Genomic DNA, 22,539 nt, shown 5'->3' with positions numbered 1-22,539 from the left:
AAGGTGCCGTTTAAAGAATGCGGAAACGTTGCTGCAGCAGCATCTCAGCATGAGGAATCCAGAAGGCTGGGACGAGATCGCCACAAGCGTCACACCACGTACTTCCCCCTGGCCTGCATGAGAAAACCCCATGTCCATCAGCCTTGCTTGCTTAACGCAAAGGTTGCCAACATCCTTCTCAAAGACATCCAGGTGCTCCCCGTAGTGCAGCAGACGGTCCCTCGAGAAAACAAGCCCCTGAGGGACTGCATCATCTACAGGGCTTCCCCCGCGGCAACAATGTTCAGACAGTATGCCCTACTGCATCAGCGCTGCCGTTGTGGCCGTCACTGCCGCTATCCGGTGCAAGCACGTTTGCGATGATTGCCTCCTCAGTTAGAAGTACTTTGTTTCCAAATCTATAGCAGTGCATTGTCTTTTCACCAGCAATGTCGTGCATTGCCCATGATCAGCGGGTGGATAAACCATCTTCCATTTTGGCGGCGAGTCAAACGAGGCTGAGAAACCATGTGGCCAAAAAAGACTATGATGCAACGAACAAAGACAAGCACGAGGGACTCAGTCTGTTAGCAGAATTTTACAAAATGAGGGCCCAGCAAGCTATCTGGGAGCAGCGCCAGCAGCGTTGTCAGCGCAGTTGGCACGGTCCATTCGTTCCAGAGGGTGGCGAGGTGCATAGCTATGGGCACAGCCCATTCATGTTCGGAGGGGTGGAAGGGCGATGAGAGAGACGAGTGTGAGGCTGGCATTGCAAAGAACTGTGCGGCGGCAGTTGGGGTGGCAGGCGATCATGGTGTAGCTCGCGTTTCACTTTTTCGTTTTCATTTTCAAGGATTTCGCATTCGATTACCTTTCGGCACGGACACTCAGCAGCCAGACTTCATTGTAATCGATAACGCAGCATGGGGGCATTGTAGTGAGGGGGTTATTCCTCCTTAAAAAACATACAAAAGTTGACTGTACAGCAGCTTTTCATTGTTGTAATCGATATAGTGTTAAAACCGGTACAGTCGACTCCCGATAATTCGAAGCCGCTTAATTGGAATTTTCGGTTAATGAGAAGTGAAGTGCTGGTCCCGTCAGTTTTGCATGTAATCCTATAGAAGAAATCGCTCGATAATTTGAAGTCCTCATCCAGTAATATTGTTTAATTGGAAGTTAATTTTCAGCCGGGATCCTCGAGGTGACCGTCATTCTTTGGTAGAATGTGCAATTTTTCAAGTGTTGCAACAGTTCCGTGCTCCGCGTTGGTGTCATCGCCACCGCAGCCGCCCGCAACGCCATCCTTCTTGGAGCGGCGCGATTATTCATTGCTACAGCTGCCGTGGCCTCCGCAATCAACTCAGGCGGGAGGCGAAGCGACTCCCGCCAGAGGCCACGCGGGTGCCATAGGTGCACGCAGCGCTGCATACTGGCAGTGGCGAGATTGTGCGAGATTAGTCTTGCAGCGTGCGCAGCGTATGTCAAGCCGTGTGTTGGTCTAGCGCCTTTGTGCGGGAAGCTCGTAGGCTAGGTTGTTCCACGAGTGATTCGGAATTGACTGTACCTAGTCGCACAGTTTATAGCCATGGAAAACCGTGGCTCTTATCCCACGCTCAACCTGGCAACGAAAGTCGAGGTTTTGAAGGAAGTTGAGAAGGGAGGTGCCGCCAAACAAGACATAGCGCGGAAGTACGGGATCAAGCCGATCATGCTCTCTAACTACATCAAGAACAAGCGCAAAATAATGGATGCATTTGAGAACAACAAGTTCAAGACTTCTCGGAAGCGAATGCGCACCGGCGCTTACCCAGAGTTGGAGAAGGCTCTGCTGGTTTGGATTAGGGAGGCCAGGAGCAACAAACTTCCTCTCAGCGGAGACATCGTTGCGATGAAAGCCCGAATGCTTGCAGCAATGTTGGGGATCGATGACTTCGTTTCGTCAGATGGATGGCTGACGCACTTTAAAGATCGCCATGACCTGGTTTTCAAGAGCGTGTGTGGTGAAAAGGCGTCCGTTAACCAGGAAACATGCGCCACGTGGAAGGACGGAAAGCTGCGTGAATATCTCGCCGAATACAGACCGGAAGACATCTTCAATGCAGATAAGACTGCACTCTTCTATTGGCTTCTACCAGAGAAGACCCTGACATTCAAGGACGATGACTGTGCTGGGGGCAAACACAGCAAGGAGATAGTGTCGGTGCTGATCGCGGCAAATATGACTGGCATGGAACGATATCGGTTACTTGTGATCGGGAAAGCCGCGAAGCCGAGATGTTTTAAAGGTGTGAAGACGCTGCCTGTGGACTATGAGGCGAACAAAAAAGCGTGGATGACGGCCGAAATCTTCCAAGAGCTGGATAATCAAATTGGACCGCAAGTTTGCTGCTTCGAACCACAAGGTGTTGTACCTTGTCGATCACTGCAGTGCTCACGTGAATGTGCCAGCCTTGAGTGCAATACGCCTCGCATTTTTGCCTGCAAACACAACGGCTGTTTTGCAGCCAATGGACCAAGGCATCATCAAGAATGTTAAGTCCTGTACAGGTGGCGCCTCCTCGAGCGCATGATTTTGTGTATGGATAGCTCCACAAAGTACGAGGTGAGCCTGCTTAGTGCCATCCACATGTTGGCGCGAGCATGGGATCGTGTGAAGCAAGAAACAATCGCAAACTGCTTCAGGGCTTGCGGTTTTGTGGCAGCTTCTTCGGAGGATGCCTCTGAAATTTCAGCGGAGGAAGCGTCAACAAGCGAGCTTGACGGCACTGATTTTGGTGATGCTCTCGGGGACGTCAATTTTGAAGATTACGTCGCCGTAGACAAGGCGGTCGAAACGTGCGGTGCGCTGATGGATAGCGAAATTGTAGAGATTATTCAGCCCCAGGAAGCGACCCAGGAAAGCGACGATGACGTTGAAGGCGAGCCGCAACCTAAGGCTGCCGATGTAGCTGCGGGCCTTGCTCTTGCGGAGTGCTTCTTTGCCGCTGAAGGTAACGCGGAAGAAGCGTTCCGCCACATCTACAGCCTGCAGAACTTGCTTTCAGCAGCGCGATTCGGCAAGAAGAAGCAAAGCAAGATGACCGACTATTTTTCTTAGAGAAAATACTCTATTTCGCCACAAATAAAGTGCTGTTTTTTGTGTTTTGTGCTTAATTGGAAGTTCGTTTAATTCGAAGTTTTTTGCGGTCCCGGTGAACTTCGTATTAACGGGAGTCGACTGTATTGTTATAAGTAGATTCGACTGTATATGTGTGTGAATAAAATTCTGGGGTTATACGTGCCGAAATCATGATTTGATTATGAGGCACGCCATGTAGGGCATTCCAGATCTTTTTTTATTGCCTAGGGTTGTTTAGCAAGGACCTTAGCCTAAGTATGAAAGTGCTTTTGCCCTTCGCCTCCATCAAAACATGGCTGCCACATGACTGGGTTCGCACACGGCTGGGTTCGAATGTACGACCTCGAACTCGGCAGTGCAACGCCACAGCCACCGCAGTGGGCCAATGCCACCAGGTTGTCTACCAAGTTGACATTTCCAAATTCCCCGAGTTTTCCAGGTTTTCCCTGAGTGCCTTTGCAAAATTCCCTGAGTGATGCAGAACTGTTTTATGTCAAGACGAGCTGAAACCATATTGCCCAATGCGCTCACTCTCTAGTAAGCATATAAAAAAAAAATGAAAAAAAAAAAAAACGACTTAATCCAATTTGAATACTAAGGAGAAGTGTTCATGTTATTCAAGAAGAGAATAGAAGGAAGGGGTTAGTAAAATGCACAGCAAATAAAATGTCTTCGAAAAAAATTGCAAATCGAGTCGAACATTCTCAAATACGAATAAAAAAGGAGATCCATACAAAAGCAAATATTTTCGAATATGAACTATTTCTATAAACTGATACTAAGCTCAGTGGTATGAGGTCTGAACTTTGTCACAATTGAGATTCATTCTCAACAGCTCGTAAGTCTACCACAACTGTCCTGACATACTCTCAGCCCGCGCACGACGCCTCATTGTTGTGTTTCACTGCTTCAAAGAGTTTATTTTGGTTTGGATGAGGGACACTTGCATCTCGGCATCAGCCAACACTTTTGTTTTTTGAGCTCAAGCTCCTTCAAAATAACGGCAGCACGCTTCCTTTTCCGTTCATTCCTCAATGCGTAGGACCTTTCTGTTCTTGTACTCCTTCCGTCACTTGTTCGCCCCACGGACCATTTGAAGCATCTTCTTGGGCAGTTGCACAGTCCACGTCCTAGTTTTCGAACTCCTTATGGGCCGCGAAAAGGTCCGAAAAATCGGCCAGTTGGAAAAAAATAAATGCATGTCATTTACTGCCCTTAAGGGCTCAAGCTGACACAGGCACATTTGAAAACGCTCTGAAGGCCTGTCGGTACACGTATCAGGCATATCGGTGCTCGTGCTGTGACAGGAAATACGGGGTGGGGTGTACGCGTGTATAATTAAGGAACACATACTGTGTCCCGTGGCAATAGCCCCTTCCCACGCTTGTTGCACTTCACTGCAATACTTTTGCGTATGCTTCACCAAGTAACATTCCTGTACGGAGGCGAAGCTGACTTTCGGAAACCGGTATTGTGCATCGCACTGTGCTTTCCAAGCTTCTAAGCCAACCGCGAGGACCGCAAAGGCAGATTCAGTGCCATTGCTGAAAACAGCGAATTCTTTCAATAAAAGACACTGCACCTAACGACAAGAAGCTTCATAGCGAATGTCGAAGCAGCTAGGCCTAGCATTGCCGCAGCGGTGGCTACGGCTGCCAGCGGATCTGCGTGCGAGAGCGCCGGTTTCAGGCGGCGAGGTAATCAAAATGGCAGCAGTGGTGGCTTTTATTAATGCCGTTTCGGACCTACGATCATGGCAAAACGTCCGGAAAATCGGACAGCGAAGAGTTCTTGCGTACGAAATTTCAGACGTTCTGATACATTGACTCTATAGTGTACGTGGTGGTGGTGGTGCCGCGAAGCCGTCCAAATTATCGGGAATCCGGAAAGTCGGTCGTTGTCTGTGCACTGGCAACTCCTCCAGCCGACGACAGGCCGTCAAAGACGATTCATTACGATTCCTGTCTTGCTCAAGCCAGCTTTACTGCGACTTTCAACCCTTTCAATAAAATTACAGCTAATCTTCCCTGATAGAGGGACAAATTCCCCGAGTTTTCCCCGAGTTTTTCCAGACTACTCAAAATCCCTAAGAATTCCCGGTTTTCCCAGTTGGTAGACACCCTGGCCACAGTCGCCGACCCCATCATTTGCAGTCCCCAAGAATGCAGCCCCAGCGCAAAGCAGAGGGAAAGCACACCTTGACCTGGTCGGGCTTCCCGTCGCGGCAGCACTTTGGGCACTCCCAGCTGTTGGGCAGGTCATCGCTGACATTGCCCTGCAGTCCCACGAGATGTGGGTTGCGCTCAGATAGACACGCTGGGTGCACGATTTCCCAGCACTGGGAGCACTCCATGAGCGACGAGCAAGCCTCTTGGTCCGAGCCGGGCTGCGGGGCGCCCTTCTCCCAGCCGTCTCGCCCGCACAGCATGCAGCACGCTGTGTGCGGAAGTACGGGCTGCAAGGGGGCACGCACCCAAAAAAACGTGAAAACTACGGCACTGGTTCTGGCGCTGGTTGTTTAATGCTTGAAACAATAACCGTAGTGTTAAAAGAACACACACACACACACAAAAGATATACCAAGCTGAATTGGTAAACTGCCTTTTTGCAGTACCAAAAAAAAAAAGGAAAGAAAGGCACTTTCATTGTAAGAATGAGTTTCGTACGCCAGAAAAAACACCAAGACGAAAATGAGTGACAATGCCACCTTGAAGTTCTCGCACCAGCTTGCAATGACACCATGAATTTTGATGGTGCTTGTTCAGTCAAATAATTTTCATTGGTAGAGAAGGACTAATAGAGCTAAAGCTGCACTTGGCAAGTTTCAAGAACCTTTTACTGTGGTACATCGGCTCAAATAAGAGAACAACATACTGCCAACATATGCGACGTCGCACTGTCACACTGGTGCTGCGATTATACAGTGAGAAATTTTAATAATTGAGCTCTGACCTTCATTTTCTCCTACTAATCAACCTATCACTGTGAAATTATTGAAAATAAAATTTGGAAAGAATGCTTTATTAGTGCAAAGTGATTCAGTGCTGCTCTTTAGTGTACCTTTAACATGACCGACACGAGAAAGGCGACAGGATAAGTTCTAATTTTCTGTTAGCCCTGTGAATTCCACTTATTGTGCAAACACTGTCAATACAGCCTCAGGAAATGACACAGCGAAGTGCATACAAACAAGTCCTTCTGATAAACGAAAGTGCACATACATGTGAATTTAGACGGTTTCCCCATGTCAGGGGCCACATTCTTCTTTGGAGGACAGGAACAATCTTCCTTTGCTAATGTTGTTCTTTGGAGGACAGGAACAATATTCCTTTGGTGATTTAGTTAGAAAAGAACCACATCAGAAAGTTCTTGGACTGTGGAATGACGCGTGCCACTTGGCAGCGTCAGGCACGAGGACAACCGAGTGCCCCCCATGCCCCGCAATGCACATAAACATGCATGTACAGAACACACACACACACACAACATAAGAACTACACTGAACTAGTTGCTTTGACTTTAGCTACCAAGAGCTCTAGTATGCCGTTCTGCTGACAGCTGTAGCCACTGCGGCAACACTAGGCCTATCTGATTCGACATTTGCTACCAAGCTTCCTGCTGTTCCATGCCGTGTGTTTCATTGAAATAATTTACTACTGTCAGCAATGACGCCAACTCTGCCTTTGTCATCCTAGCAGATGGCTTTGAAGTGCAGAAGGTGTCTGAGAATGCATAATACTGGATCCCAAAAGCCAACTTCGCCGCTATACAGCGGTTATGCGGTCAAGCATATTCAATGCATTTTGGTGAAGCATACTGAGATGTGAAGCTTATTTTCCTTTTCCAAAAAAGAGTGGAGCCACTTTCACGGACACGGCATGTATTCTTTAATTATGCAGGCGTTCACCCGCTGTCTCGTCGCAGTACGAGCACAAAGACGCCCAGTAATAGCAGGCCTTCAGAGCTACTTTGAAGGTGCCTGTGGCGATTTGAGCCCTTGAGGGCAGTAAAAAGCATGCATTAATTTTTTTCGAACTACCCAATTTTTGTGGACGTTTTCGTGGCACCGAGAGAGTCAGAAAAATTGGGTTTTGATTTTACTAGTTCATGGCAGGTCAGTGCTTCCAGGAGCAAGCCCAGTGTCCTGCACAGACAATGCATTACTGTTTTGCAATTGCAACGAATTCCATGAACTCAGTATACTCAAGGAACACACGAAACGAATGTGCAGATGCGGCCATGCTACATTTGTGAAACAAACACCTATCACCTATGTGTAGCCATTTTTCAACTATAGTCAAGGACCCACAATATTTTATGGTTCCAGGCAATCCAAACAAGACTGAATATTCTAGTTCAGCCAATGTTTTCACTGCATTTTGAAGCATTTTAATTCAAATTGGGCTTTTGGTTCATTCGAGTTTGACCTTCCCAGAGCAGAAGCAGAGCCAAAAGGGGCTTATGAGTGAGCATTCGTAAGGCACAAGTACTTCAAGCCGTTTCGATGTTGAGGCTACATTGACAGGTGCTGCTACGTAATGGTCCCTCAGGGTCTGTCACAAGGGTGCTGGCAGCTGCAATATCATCAACATGTGTTTGTACAGATTAAGTTTCCTTGTCCTTTGCAAACTATCCATTAAGTTTACATTGGCATCTGATCTTAATTAGGGACAAACAGAAGGGGCACAGAAATTTTTGCGATGTGGGGTACACCATTCCTATGAGAAAGCAAACCCTTGTTCAGACACTAATTCTATTCCGATGGGTGAAAGTTGGGCTAGATGGTATGGGTTGATCCTGGTGTAATGTTTTCACAGAACGTATACAAAGATAAGATGCAAGCACTGGCACTTTTTCAGCATGTCTTTAACCGTTTTGCTTCATTTTCGTGACGCCGTTACACCAGAATGAACTAATTCTATCCAACTCTGCACAATTTGAAATTCGGATAATGCGAGCAAAACTTTGTGCAACCCATGAGCCTGAATTAAAGAGTGTTTAATGTGCCTGCACTTGTCAAGTGGAGGCCCATTTAAACTTACTGCCATGGTGCAGTAAGAGCATTGGCAAGCAGACTATCGGAAGGCCAAGGGTGCAAAACTACTCACAGCCATGCACTGGCGGCTGATGCAGGACTGCTTCATGCGGCCGGGCCCGCCAAACTTCTTCATGTCCTTGCAGAAGTGGCAGTCACCGCAGTCGGCACGCAGGCAGGCCTCGCACTTCTTGCAGCGCGTGCGCCGCCGCCGGGCCCCATTCTTGTCCTTGTCCGAGCCCCGGCCCCCCTTGGACGACCCCTTGCCTCCCAGCGGGGGCAGACCCACTCGCGGCTTGCTCTTCTTCTGCACACCAGAAATAGTTGCCAAGGGCTTGACACGACAGCACAAACCAAGGGTCTGTAAATCTGGTTCTTAACTGTAACACTTGCATGAACGGCACGCATAAAAGGTATCCGATTTCTTGCACTATCAAGGACTTCCCGAGACACTGCTTTTAGCCAATGACAATTGGCCTAGGCAACATCTCGGGCGGTCCAGGACATAAGGGGATGACAAATTGAAATGACCCGAAGTTACATCAAAGACGTAGTGACATATGTGCTAGAATTTTTTTCTATGGCCTGCTGCAGGTAGTATCTTAAGCAGTGCGCTTGCCTTGTTTTTGCATAAGTGCCACAAAATCCACAAAATCCAACTTTTATGGCTCAAATACTTGGTCATAGTTATATGCAACTACATCTTAACACTTTCCTGTCTGTGCATATACCCATCAATAACATATGGTTGATGGCTTCCACTTCAAGTTTTGTCGCGCACAGAGCGCTTCTAGACAGCTAGCACCATCTAGCGCCTAAAAGGGAAACTATCTTTTCTTTTAGTTTTGCTTTTGTGTCTGTGTGTTTTTTTCACCACGGGGGCAGGGGCAGGGGAGGATTTTTAAAGCGGCTTATAGGGTTGTGACGAGCGCTCAAAGCTTCCGACATGGCATCGACGTCGCGCACAGCTGCTTTTTAGAAACTGCAAATTTCCACGGATTCAAATGAGTCTGAGTCCGCATTTTGTGATGGTGGCAGCAGCATCAACTCGGAAGGTGATTTTGAGTTATGTGAGTTTAGCACAGACAGTGGAAGTGCGTGGAATAGCCCTAGAACGTCAACCTGCAAGTTTCGTTTTCTACCCCTACTTTTCACTTTCTGCTTCCTTCTGTCTGAGCACGCCTTTTATTCACTCTTCTTTCTGCGGCCATACTAGCAACGCACGCAAAGAAGTGTAACCTCCATACTCGTGCAAATTCCACATGGACACACTTCGCACTTTCCGGACGGTGTCGTTTACACGCAGTTGCGCTTTAGAAAGTTCAGGTTTCCGCCTGAAGTAAAACACTTGCGATGTCCATGCAAAGAAATTGTGCTTTGGAGGCAACGTGGAGCTTCCTTTTAGTCAGTAGTTTTCTCAACGTCAATGTCTGCATTTCACGCATCACTCTTATTATACGGTGCTTCGGTGGTACGTGGCGGCGGAATCTATGGAAAATAGCAACAGTGCGGGGGCCTAGATCCAACAGCAACGTTTTTGCGGATAGCTCAAACGGTGACAACTAATGAACTGATGGGCAGAATGGTTCATTTTGGAGCTTTCACTACAACAACCTATTAAGAAGAATGGACAATTGTCGGCAGACCCACGTGACTCGTTATATCAAATATGACTGTATATGCTTTTGAGTGCAAGACAATGGAGAGCAACAGAAAAGCAAGATTTCAGCCAATGTACTTGTGCAACGGGTAGGGGAAGTCTACGGCAGTACTATTCATGTTAAAACTGGAGCCATTTGGTGATATACAAGGATGGACAGCCAGTACGACTAGTCAGCTTTCGAATAATACCAGAACGGCGCTGACAGAGCGTGTAGTTGTCGAGCTATGCGCGACGAAAATCGGGCGCCATTTGTCCCCAATTTAAAGGGCAACGTTTGTGGATTCGCAACTTTGGATCACGATAACGAAATAACTAAGCGGTATTTTGTGACCAAATTTGGGATGCAGGCGCAGAAACGCGTCAGGAACACGGAAAATAAAAATTGAAAGTTCTAATTTTGGGCCGATTTTCAGTCCCAAAGACCCGGGGGTCACCCCTTAAATTTCAGCAGTTTCAGTAATACATAGAAGCCAATTTCTACATAATTTAGCCCAATCATTCTGTGAGAGTCTTTTTCCTAACTCTTTATCTTCTTATGTGGCACACACTCATGCTCTGTAGAGAGCCAGCAAAGAAGAAAAAGATAATGCAATGAGTGCCATGCTTTAACCAGGACTAAGCCTTCAGTTTTCATGCCCGGCATTACCTTGCTCTCAGACCAGAACAGCACCGGTTTGTCAGTGATTGCAAGCACTGGATCATCATGCTTGTGCTCCTTTACCAGGCGCTGTAAAAGCAGGAGAAAAGTGAAGACTACTGTAACAGGTGGGCCTGGGCAGAAGCACAATTAAACTAATGAAAGCCACCATTCAGACATGTAAATCTACACAATGGAGCACCACATACTTGCTCTTCTAGGCACCTAATCACAGCGCAAGTAACATTTCTTTACGGTACATGTTAAAAAAATTCACCACAGTAACAGTAAAGCTAGAATAAACGGAGCTTTTCTGAAAAAAAATATGCCCATACCGTGTACAGTGGAACCTCGATTATACTTCCCTCGGTCATGTGACGAGTTGCGCTTTATGACGAATGGGTTTTATCCCAGCAAAAATCCCCACAGAAATAACATATTAAACATTTTGATTACACAAGGCAATTTTAAGTCAAACCCTCCTTGTACGACACCTCTCTGGTACGGTCCTGGAAAAAAAAAAAAAGAAAGGACCGAAGCTGACGCACGCACACCCAGCTGGTAACGGCTGTGCAATACTGTATTTACTCGATTGTAACGTAACACGAGTTTTTTCATCATTTTCGTTGTTCGAATACAGCTCCCAAGTCATATTCGAATAACAGCAAATTTTGCAATTTTAAAACAAACTTAATTTTCGCTGTTTTTAGAGTTACGATGTTCAACCTGTACCTTTATGTCTCAATCTGATTCATAGACAAGTCGACTTAAGTCAAAACTTGTTTTTGTTGGAATCTACGTCATTTTCGCTGTACTTGTGTTACGGTTGTGCTGCAGCAGTATCCTGTTGTCTTTTGCGCTTCGATACTGCTTATTTGCAACATTATGGTGACGCAGTGCATTTGATATGACTCCCGCCTCGAGAGACGAACAATTTTGATGGCGGAGAAAGAGGGAAACTCCTTTGTGGCTCAGTGGCTCCACATGAACGATTCGCAGATGGCAGGACTAGTACGAGGTCCTCTTTAAGGGGGCACACCCCACTTAAATTTTCATTTTTTATTTGTGGCCACAATTTGATGAAACTTCCATCACTTATGTATTTTGACATGCTGATTTCAAATATTCAATTGGTTTTCCCATGCAACAAGTACTTTTCAAAATATAAGCAATTCATGTTTTTTTGTATGAACTAATTTGGAGGCAAGTTCTTTCTACAATGCTGGCTGTTAATGAAGGAGACTGGCACATCAAAATGATGTTGAATGATCAGAGGTTGCAGTGCTACAAGAATGAATGTTCTAAACTGATTTATGCTGAAGTTACAGCGTGTCAAATTTTTGTAAGCAGAAGGCATTAGTGAAACCCTGGAGAAATTATTACTTTTTCAAAATTTCTGTAATGATATTTGTTCACATTTTAGGCCTACTGCACTCCCAATATGTCCACCTTTCTGACAAAAAAAGAATTATTGCAATAAGATGAGTAGAACCAGAGATATCGTCACTCCAAAACTGCACTACCATCAAAAATGTCGTTTTGAGGAAACGAGAAAAAAGATTTCAGGACATGTTCATGGTGATTACGGCAAATGCTTGAATACTAAATTGATCAAGGATGATACAGGGGTCCAACCAGGCAAGAATGAAACTTTCGCTTCTTTAAGGGGGGACACTGTAATTCAAATAATGTTCATGACGTTTTCCATCAATATTCATGAAACTTCCCATTCTTGTTAAGACTTTTGTGCTGATTTCAAATATGCAGTTATTTTTCCAATAGGCCATTTAGTTCTGAAAATGAAATCCCTTGTTCATAATTTGCAGACACGATAGGGGAAAAAAATGCGCTACGAAATTCGTATTGGCACATGCCTGGGTACTAGAAAACATAAGGAACCTAATGGTAGGAATACTATTTTGATATATCAAATATTAGTAATTTTATAGCAATTCAATCTTTACTTTTCGAATTGTGGCTACCCTACTGTCTGATCTAAAGCAGAATTGAAAAATTTTAAAGCATAAATTTCAAAATCTGACCCTACATTGTGTACAAGTGAAAAGTCGGTTTTGAGAAAACGAGAAAAAAGGAATACATTCACTTTTAATCAAAAGTACAGCAATATTTTTGCATCATTTTGCAGTGAAAGTGGCTAAAAGCCACCAGGAATGTAGTCGCTCTGACCACGGCCACCCAAATGCGGCAAAAACATCGTTTAGCGCCGTTCGCCGATTTCCGGTGGCTTGCATCGCGCGCGCGGCAAGGTTGTTCACGCGGGTCGAGCTCCATGCCGACGCGATATCGCCACAACAAGCGCACGTGATAACGATCTTTATGGCGAGGCCAGATTACCGTTCGCTTTTGCCTACTGCGACGCTGCCGCCGCACACCTTGCACTCAGTCCGTTCACGGAGTCCTAGTGAGGAAAGCGAAGCCTGCCTCGGCGTCGACTGGCGCGGCTGCAACGCCGTCGGGGCGAGTGAGCAAATCCAACACCCGCTTTGTAGCTGGCGTTGACGCAAGAACTCGAAGTTTTTTTTTAGCATTCATCTCCCTCTGCAACAAATCCGCACGCTGCAACATTGCAGTGTCACGCCGAACGCAGCCGCTGTCCGTACCGACTTCACTCATTTGTGAGCTGGCTAGGCCTACTTCGGCATCGTCCGCGGTTTCGGCATCATTTGCGGTTGGCGGCGAGCTACTCTCGATACTTTCAGAAGGAATGGAGCGCTTTTGAAAGTTATAAGCTGATCGCTTCTTCTTTTTGCGAACTTGTGCCTCGTGGCGAACTTTCCCGGTGGATCGGACATCGTTGGGCATGTGCCAACAAACCTACAAGACGCGCAGTCGCGTCGCCTGCGGAGTGGAGCAGACGATGGGAACCTCGCGCAGCCAACCACAGCGCGCGTTTTTGGTCACGTGCGCTAGTCAACGAATCGGATCGCGCGTTCGGGCTTTTTTTTCTCCCCGGATTTCAACGTCACTGGCGTACCGACGGAGTCACTTTTGGCGGGAAATTAAAGAAGGAAGGCTCCTCTTTCCAACGAGACCAAGATGGCTGCGATCGCGCGCGTAGAAAAAGAGCTACGCGCCGCGATAAAAAGGGCTGTTTTTGCGCGGAATTCAGCTCACAGTGATGTTATAAATTGATATTGCGGACGAAATACTCTTCCCCGAGATTCGAAACTTGGTGAATTAAAGGAATATTAGCTGTAGATATCGAAAATTTCGTTTTCAAAAAATCGATTTTTTCGCGATTTTTTCGCCGCAAAGAGCCGTGTCCCCCCTTAAATGCGGGCTAGTCGGGAGGCATCTGTGGACCTTGTAGTGGCCTGGCACCGTTCCCGAATGAAATGGCTGTGAGGCCTCTCAAGAAACATTTGTCGGGGGCGCTTTTGCGGACGACTCACGCGAGATTTCGTGCACGTTGAACCATCTCTGAAAGGGATCGCCCAAGAATACTGCCCAAGAAAAGGCGTCTCCACCTTAAATGATGACAATAAGCAAGAACTTGTTTCCGATTATCCGTTCATTCTAACTTACAAGTTTGTTTGGACTTGCGCCTGCTGCGCAGCGTCGACAACCTTTGGCGGTTTGTTTGAGCACATGACGATGTCGGCAAGTTGCTGCCAGATGTTGCAGCTCTCAAGAGGAAGCTGCATCGCAGCTCAGCAGAAAAAGACTACCGAATTTTTTAAAGGTGAGAATATGGTTTCGATCACACCTTCTCCAATAAAATGTTTGGTTGTCATTTGTTTTCAATAATTTATCTTTCTTGGAGCAGTGCAGGTTTGTGCCGCAGGCTTATTCAAGCGGTCTGTATACATTTTTTGGGGTAAGACAGAGTCACTGCCCGTATTCATAGTTTTTCTATTATACAACACCTGGATTATATAACGGTTTTGCATGGTCCCCTCAAAGTCATATAATCTGGGTTCCACTTTATGGGAGCAGTTGAGCTCTACATACCAATTACAAATGGCATTATATATCGAGAGCTGGTACCGTGTTTTTGCAATGATGGCAACAATCCTGTTCAAAGCATACATGATTACCTGACCTAGACCCTGGCAAAAGTGACATAGGGGACCTTCTCAAGCTATGATCTATCATTTTGGCATGACTTTGCTATTGCCTGTAATGTCAATCTAAAATGCTTTGTTCACCTAGGTGGTGCTTGTACTGAAAGCTGAACTTTTCTGAACATATAATGGTGCACAAATCAAGATGCAGAAGAAACCTGGACCAAGTCCATGAAAAAAATTATACCTTTGCATCAGCAAGCAGTGCATCAGGATCCCTCACCAAATCAGGTACAAACTTCTTGTTGGGTGGTAACTTCTGAAGCCAGCGGATGATCATCTGCAGGAAACCAGTGGCACACAAAAGAAAATATTCAACAGCTTCTACTCTAACTTATGAGAAGTTGGGACATTGAACATTAGCAATCACCTATGCCTCCAGCAACCTCCACAAATACAGCCGAACCCACTTATAACAATCCCAGATATAACAATCTATCAGTTATAACGAACAGATTTCAGTGCTTTTATGATTTTTTGACACTGTCTATTAAATCTGCTTTCAGGTATAACAAACATTTTTTTTTAAATTGCAGTACAGTTAAAATGAACAATTTGAACCCAGTTACACACGGTCACGGTAAAAAGAGGGCACACGTAAAGTACCAAAGCATGAAAGCATGTCTCGCTCCATGATATGGCCTTTGAGATGAGTGAGTGACCGGTCAGCGCCGGTTTCAGAAGTCGCGAAGGTCACACGCTTTCAAGGCACGCCTCCAGGGAGGAGGTGTGCAGAGTCTGCAGCATAAACAGCACGTCGCTGGGCGTGCACTGGCACGCGCACCAGTGCGATAACGGTTGCCACGACAGCATCACTAGTTTTTGAGCACTTGGCGGCGTGGCACCACACACATTACACCTGTTTGAATGATTTGGAACGACCATCTATGTCCTCCCATCATGAGAACAACGGCCACTGAAGCATTCCTGTCAACGCTGCCCGTGTCAAAGAGAACTCTGCTCCCTGCGCTGTTGCCACGCATTGTCTATCAGTGGTCACTACACCGATATCAGGAGATCACGGTTCGATAGCACTCCGGTTGTGCATTGCCGATTGCTGATAACGGTTCGCAGCGACGTTTCGACTTTCAAAAACCTAATTTCTTTTCACCCAAAGCAACAAAGATAACTTAATTTTACGGCTCGTATGACTGACGTGCAGTCATAATGCCGAGACCATGATGTCCCGAGACCTTTGCAGAATGGCGGAATGCTGCAGTAGTTTACGAAGTCGCACTCCTGGCCAACTAGAACGCTTCGATCTATTGTTCAGGATACAGTCATGCCCCGCAGGTAGTAAAATATGACACAAGCTCTCGAATAATAATGGCAGCTGCGCTTGCAGTTCGGAAATGTATCGCACCATATTTTGTTCTTCAGATGGCCATACGTTTCTAATGCAAGTTTGCAGTTAGGTGCAGGAATGCACCAGAAAAAAAAGTGACATTGAAAATCTAGTTTTCAGGCTAAAGTGCTGCCGAATTGTAACTGCTGACACCAGATTCAGTGCGGGTAATTTTCGAGCGTTTTTAAGTGCGAGTCCATATACAGTTAAACCTCAACATAACAAACTTAAATATGAGAAAATTCTCGATATAACAAAGTATTTTACTTTTCATAACCTCTTGCCCATATAACATGTACAGTGGACGGCCGATATTACGGACCTCGTGGGGACCGAAAAATGGTCCGAAAAATCTAACAGTCAGAAAAATGAAATTCATAAGGCTTAGAGTGGCTTAAGAAAATCCTTAATAATGCCCTGCCTTCGAATGCAGGGTATCGCATGGAGGCGATCAGATTTGCTTAGATTTGCACAAAGTGACATCGTCTCCGTATACAGTCAACAAGAGCATCACGATGTTGCTCTCCATTGGTGGAGATCGCAGAAACGAGCTATGCTTCTTCACACCACTTCGCCCTTGCAAACGCACAGGAGGTGGTGCCGATCACACAAACACAAAGCCACACAAACACGCACAAACATGCGACGTCTCCAAGACATGAAGAAACAAACAACGTTTCTTCACGCCACTTGGTCCTGGTGAAGGCACAGGAGGTGGTGCCAACCACACAAATTCGAAGCTGCACAAACACGCGTGCCTATCACATAGATGTGAAGCCACACAAACACGTACAAAGACACAGCGGATCTCTGGACACCACGTGCAAGATAGCGATCGAAACTTAAAGAAGATAGAAATGATTCCGCATTAAATGATAATGACGATAGTGCCGAACGAAAGAAAAAAGAAAGAAAGAGTGCCGTCCCCTGGAGCGTATTGTTGGCCAAGGAAGAGCGGACATGGCCTCCGAGACGTAGGGATTGCGCGCGCGTCCTAATCTTGAAGGCTATAGAGCGGGCCACTCGAAGCGAAGCCACCGTAAAATGCAACATGGCGGTCTCCAAGATCATGTAGGATGGAAAATCGAACTTCGGCACCCAAATTCGTTCGAAAAATTGGTGGCAAAAATGCATTAGCTTTATGGGAACCCTGACGGTGCATTTATGAATCCAAAACATCCAAGTCCGAATTTTTGGAGTCCAAAAATCCGTCGGCTACTGTGTTTAGAACCTCAATATAATGAAGTGTGTGTATACAATTTCAATATAATGAAATTTCACTGCCACAAAGGAATGCCGAGACAAAATTGAGACTTCCACGGCATGGATGGTCAAATGACTGAATTACAAGTGGCTGCTTGCAAACACACCTCTCAGATCACCTGCCAGGAAGGGAGCAACCACCGAAGTGGAGCCGCATCATGTTCCCTACAAAATTCAAGAGCGATAAGATCTTATCACGCAAAGCGCATTGTGTGTTTTAAGTGCCAGTGAAAGTGTGCGAGGGTCAGACAAGGAAGACGGCTTCACGAGTGCCGCCTTCCCATGCCAGCAAAGGGAAAGAGCAGAGGAGAGCAAGCTTGTGGTAACGTGATCAAGCACACGCAAGGGGGGTAAGGGGGGGGGGTAAGGTTGTGCATGTCTCGTTTTCTGGTGCATGTCTCGGCTGTGACTGTGCTTGGCTGGAAGTGCATCTGAGTGCATATGCAGCCACACACCCTGCTTTAGAGGTAATCTGCCACGTGTGCAAGGAGTGGAGAGGGCGTTGCATCATGTAAGCTGTCTTTCTACGCGTTTAGCATTGAAGATTGCGTAGTACAGAGTGTCGATGACCTGTTGGAGCGAGAGGCAGACAAAGCATTCACTCCCCACTGCAGGCACTTTTCATGGTAGTGACGTCCCAGTGGGGACGACGCAATCAACCGCGTGGGGGGGGTGAAGTGCACGCAAAGGCATGGCTGGCTTCGCTTAATTCGTACCACCGATGTGAAGACATTGTCAACGTGGCATGAAACAGTATCATTCGTCGCCGACTCCTAAATTCATCAAAAAGAATTATTTTCTCATTTAACATTGCTCTTCTTGAATTGCCCAATAATTAGAAAAATTCTGCAGCCTCTTTCCTTGTAAGAAAAATAGATCGGCAACTGTGCTTACATACTTATTTGCATAAAAGGTAGAATTTCGGTAACCAACTATCGAAATAATGAGGCAAATTGTCGATTTTACAGACTTCATTATACTGAGGTTTAAGTGTATAATGAACTATGTATATAACAACCATTTCTGGCAGAACTATCGAGTTCGTTACAAACAGGTTCGACTGCATCACAAATGACACAGTCATTCTGCAGCAGGCACAGAATGCGGGGCCATCAATGACCCGACATTTTTGCATGCAAATTAATCCAGCACAATAAAGAACCCTTTCCCAACAGCATGCCTTGCACTATGGCCATGAGAATTTTGTGTCCTACTAACCAATCACAATATAGTTAGGAAGAAAAATGCACCCCACAATAACTTCCCTTTTGTAATACGCATTTGTTTTGCTAACTAACGTCACCCGAGTATAAAGCCTTTGCAATCAAGTTACAGCTCATCAACATTCCATTTCAGCTACTCGTGCTTTGCGAGATGCAATGTCCTCCATGACTGACCCGAAGACCATCCACCTCTCTTCGAGTCAGGTGCACATGACCTGGGGGAAAGCTCCGGCGGCATGGTTCCTCTGCAGAGTCTAGCGAGTCCTCGTTGGGGACCGTGGGACTGCCAGCACCGGCACCATTTGGCTTAGGCGACAGTGTGCTCAGGTCCAGGAACGAGCTGCCATCAAAAGAGCGCCCACCAGTAGCACCTTGCTGCTGCGCCTGTCCAGAAGGCAAATGCATACATGTTTAGCCCCTTTTATTTGTACAAACAAATCGAGCTTGTATTTTGAGGGTAGTGCCCTGCAACAGGACTTCACAACAAGCTAAAGTGCAGTGTATGCTCATCCATTTTAACTGAGAGCTGCCCAAATTGCTCAGTGGGGCTCTGAGGCAGCACCAGCACCACCTGCCCAATGAAACGCGTCTGCTACAAGGACAATAAAATTAACAGTGTCCCCTCTGCCCAATGTTATTATGCTGACTACTGCTCTGTCACCATTGGACCACTGAGGTTTGTAGCACATATACAAGTCAGCATCCAATGCTCAACTGGAGCCTACTCAGTCATGTTACACGCCAAAAACTCTCAAAAGAAAATACACAACTGCAACAAAAGCTAGGGTGACGAAGACATCTGCTCCAACTTGCCTGCATATGTTGGGAGGAGCCCCTCTTGGTAGCATCAATTGGGTCGCCATCCTCGTTGCAGGTGAGGTGGTTGATGCCGAGAAGGCATTGGACGTAGCGCTGCAGCACGTACCACAGCATCTCACGGTAGAAGGGGTACCGGAACTTGACAGGCACCTGCAGAGCCATGTTGAGCAAGCAAACGCTCTGCTGCTAGTGGACACAGGACAGCCTTTGTATTTTAGACAAACCATGAACAAGAGACTGGCTACTAACAAATACAAGACTGGCTACTAACATCAGGAGATCGAAATAAAAACAGATTGGAATAGTTTTACATTATAGGGCCCCATATCTGCAGCTTGAAGCCAGGCAAGGAAACAACTTCTGTTTATATCCCCCCCCCCCCCCAACAAGCTCTGTCATACATTTTCATTAAGTTATAAAGCACCATCCAGGAATTAAAGCGTCAAAGTGCAGCAAGACAAGAGAGTTCGTAACATTGTATGGTGACAGATAAACAGCACGAAGGACATGGTCTTGGAGAACAAATGGAAGTAGTGGAAGTAGGAAGTGTCGTCAGATCATCCATCTCGGCCCTGCTTGTTCCAGCGGAACTTGGCAATTGTCAAGCTCAGTCTGCATGGAGCATGCCATAGGGAAAGAAACATTTTGATTGTTGTATCCAACATGTAGTCATAATATATTGTTATACAGGGTGTTTTGCGCAACTTGAACCAAGGATGTAAAAAAGTGGTCAACTGCAGCTAGCTGAAAACGACATATGGTTAGCCGTCATGTGGCGCTCCTCAAGGTATTCTTTGATATTTTTTATATTATGAAAAATCTTTAATATTCACTTTAGGGCCAAGTGTGTTATGTTGTAATGTTGCAGAGAGGATTCAGAAACAACCGATCCAAATTTTTGTGGCAACGTACATGCTGCATGGCAATTTTTTTTTTTTTCAGTGTGTAAAGGAAAGCCCACGAAATACAGTAAAATCTTGTTAATTCAAATTCCACGGTGATGTTATGAAAATTCGAATTATACAAAATTCGAATAATGAAAGTCGGATAAAGAAAACTGCCCGCTTTAAGGGACACTAAAGGTTACTATGAAGTCAAGTTAAAGTGACGAAGCAATGCTCTAGAACATCTGAGGCGTCAATATAATCGCGAACAGAGCTTTAGTAACCAAGAAATTGAGGTAAATGCATGACACGATTTGAGACCCCCCAGCGACATTCCGGTACTAGCCCGATGACGAAGGCATTCTTCATCATAATAAAGAACCAGCTTATCGTTGCGTGCTTTCCCTTCCGCTAGCCACCATAGTTCCGCTTTCGCGCTGCTGTCGGCACTGTCTTGGCTCTGTTTCTGGTCACGCATGTGCGTTTTGCGAAAGAAAGCCGTAGCGCTTTTTGCGGGCGCCGTTTTACTCACCAACGGCGCAACATCACTATGAAACCATGACGTCACCACTCCTCGATCGGAGGGCAGGCGATTTGAACTGCGCTAGAGGTACGCGGACGCTTCAAAACGCATTTTCTCTTAAAATAAGTCTCTTCTTTGCATGAAACAAACGTTTCGAGGTTTCTGGGATGGTATTTCAACAGTCCACATTGACTTAATATTAACCTTTAGTGTCCCTTTAAGGGGCGCATACAGTCCAACGTAGCATGAGCTTGCGTGCGCACTCGCTACGACAGTTGGCAAGAACAATGTCTATAGTTCTAAGCACACTGCAGTCCACATAACCGGACACGGCCGACGGGGTCCAACATGCCCAATGTCAAGATGGCTGTTGCTCCATCCGCGCGTTCATCGCACCGACCCACAATGGACAGCGCAGAGAAAAACAGTGCCCACGCTTCTTCGCCGACGATCGCAGACAGCCGTTCGAAGTCTTCAAAGCGGTGCGCGAGTTGAGGATTGTTCTGCGCATGCTCCAAAGAGAGCAGCTGACAGTGCACGCGTTGAAGTCTAAAGGGGACGGAGTTTCGGCTGGCGTAGCGCAAACAGCGTAGCATGACTGGCCGCAAGCCATGTGCGCCAAAAACGTCAAGCTATAAATGCGCCTTTGCACTGGAGGAACAACAGCTGCGCTCTAAAATGCACTTGCAAAACACACCACGACGTTGGTCTTTGTTGTACTTTTATAGCTGCACCAGCTGTTGTACGCTGCCAAGTCTCATTACAGTCGAACCTACTTATAACAATATTCAAGTGCCACAAAAATTCCATTGCTATAACAATTGTTATAACCGGGTTGAATGAAAAAAAAATCAAAGTGGGGATGGCGCAGCAGTTTCGAAAAATACTACAATGTTGGGGAGGCCAGTTCTCCTCCCCACCACCTTCCTCCATCCGGCTTCTGATTATGTTGACTCGTTTAGCTGTTTAACACTGCTTTCTGCACGCTCCGATCGCCTGTTGTTAACAAGCCGCTGCTGTCAGCGTTCAAGAATGGCACTGCTATAACAAGTGCAAAGAGGGGTCACAGGCAGCAGGTGACATATGAGCTCTGCCGAGGCATCACTTTGGTGGCCCCAAAAGGCGATTTTAAAAAATGCGGGAAGATTGCCGTGGCAGCATCTCGGCTTGAGAAGTCCAGAAGAAACATTGGGACAACATCGCCACAAGCATCTTGGCACATACTTTCCACTGGCTTGCATGAGGAAATAGCATGTCTGTCAGCCTTGCTTGCTTTACGCGAAGCTTGCCGACAGCTTTCTCCAAGGTATCCAGGTGCTCCACGTAATGAAGCGGAAGCTCCCTCGCGAAAACAAGCCTATGAGGGATCATTTACAAGACCTCCCGCGGGGACAATGTGGGGCAGCCTGCCCTATGGCGTGAGCACTGCCGTCCTGGCTGTCACTGTTGCTATGTTGCATCACGATGCAAGCATGTTCGCGATGATTGCCTCATCAGTTGGAAGCACTTCGTTTCCGAATCTATAGCAGTGCGTTTCTTTTCACTGGCAATGTTGTGCATCTTTTGTTTTGGTGGCGAGTGAAATCAGGCTGAGAAACCATGTGGCCAAGACCGACTTCGCTGCAATGAACAAAGACAAGCACGGGCAACTTAATTCGCTAACAGAATTGCGCAGAACGAGGCTCCAGTGAGCAATCCGAGAGCAGCGCTGGCAGCATTGGCAGCGCAGTTGGCGTGGTCCATTCGTGTTTGGAGGAGTAGAAGGGTGACGGCAAAGCTGCACGCGAGGCTGGCGTGAATCTCTCACAGAGAGAAGTGTGCAGTGGCAATTGGGGTGGTGGACAATCGTGCAGCGCCTTGCATTTCACTTTTTTTTTTTTTTTACAGGCATTTCGCATTTCATTACCTTTCGGCGTGGACCCCTAACAACCAGGCTTCATTGTTATAACCGATAATGCGGCA

At 46.4% G+C, this 22,539-nt stretch overlaps 1 protein-coding gene across 2 annotated transcripts in view; it reads right to left on the bottom strand.

The window, feature by feature from the left end:
- LOC142575387 (lysine-specific demethylase 2A-like) overlaps positions 1–22,539 on the bottom strand; it is a 75,286-nt gene that overhangs the window by 23,006 nt on the left and 29,741 nt on the right. For both annotated transcript variants that reach the window (XM_075684724.1, XM_075684723.1), the window contains exons 10-15: positions 19,165–19,320; positions 18,526–18,735; positions 14,708–14,800; positions 10,445–10,525; positions 8,209–8,442; positions 5,298–5,555 (exon numbers count right to left, since the gene is read on the bottom strand). In XM_075684724.1, the coding sequence (XP_075540839.1) occupies positions 5,298–5,555; positions 8,209–8,442; positions 10,445–10,525; positions 14,708–14,800; positions 18,526–18,735; positions 19,165–19,320 (1,032 nt within the window). The remainder of the gene's footprint in view (positions 1–5,297; positions 5,556–8,208; positions 8,443–10,444; positions 10,526–14,707; positions 14,801–18,525; positions 18,736–19,164; positions 19,321–22,539) is intronic.

The sequence above is a fragment of the Dermacentor variabilis genome, chromosome 3, assembly GCF_050947875.1.
Source record: "Dermacentor variabilis isolate Ectoservices chromosome 3, ASM5094787v1, whole genome shotgun sequence".
Classification (NCBI taxonomy): domain Eukaryota; kingdom Metazoa; phylum Arthropoda; class Arachnida; order Ixodida; family Ixodidae; genus Dermacentor; species Dermacentor variabilis.
The sequence above is the reverse complement of the archived record's forward strand: the minus strand, read 5'-3'. Positions and strand labels throughout refer to the sequence as shown.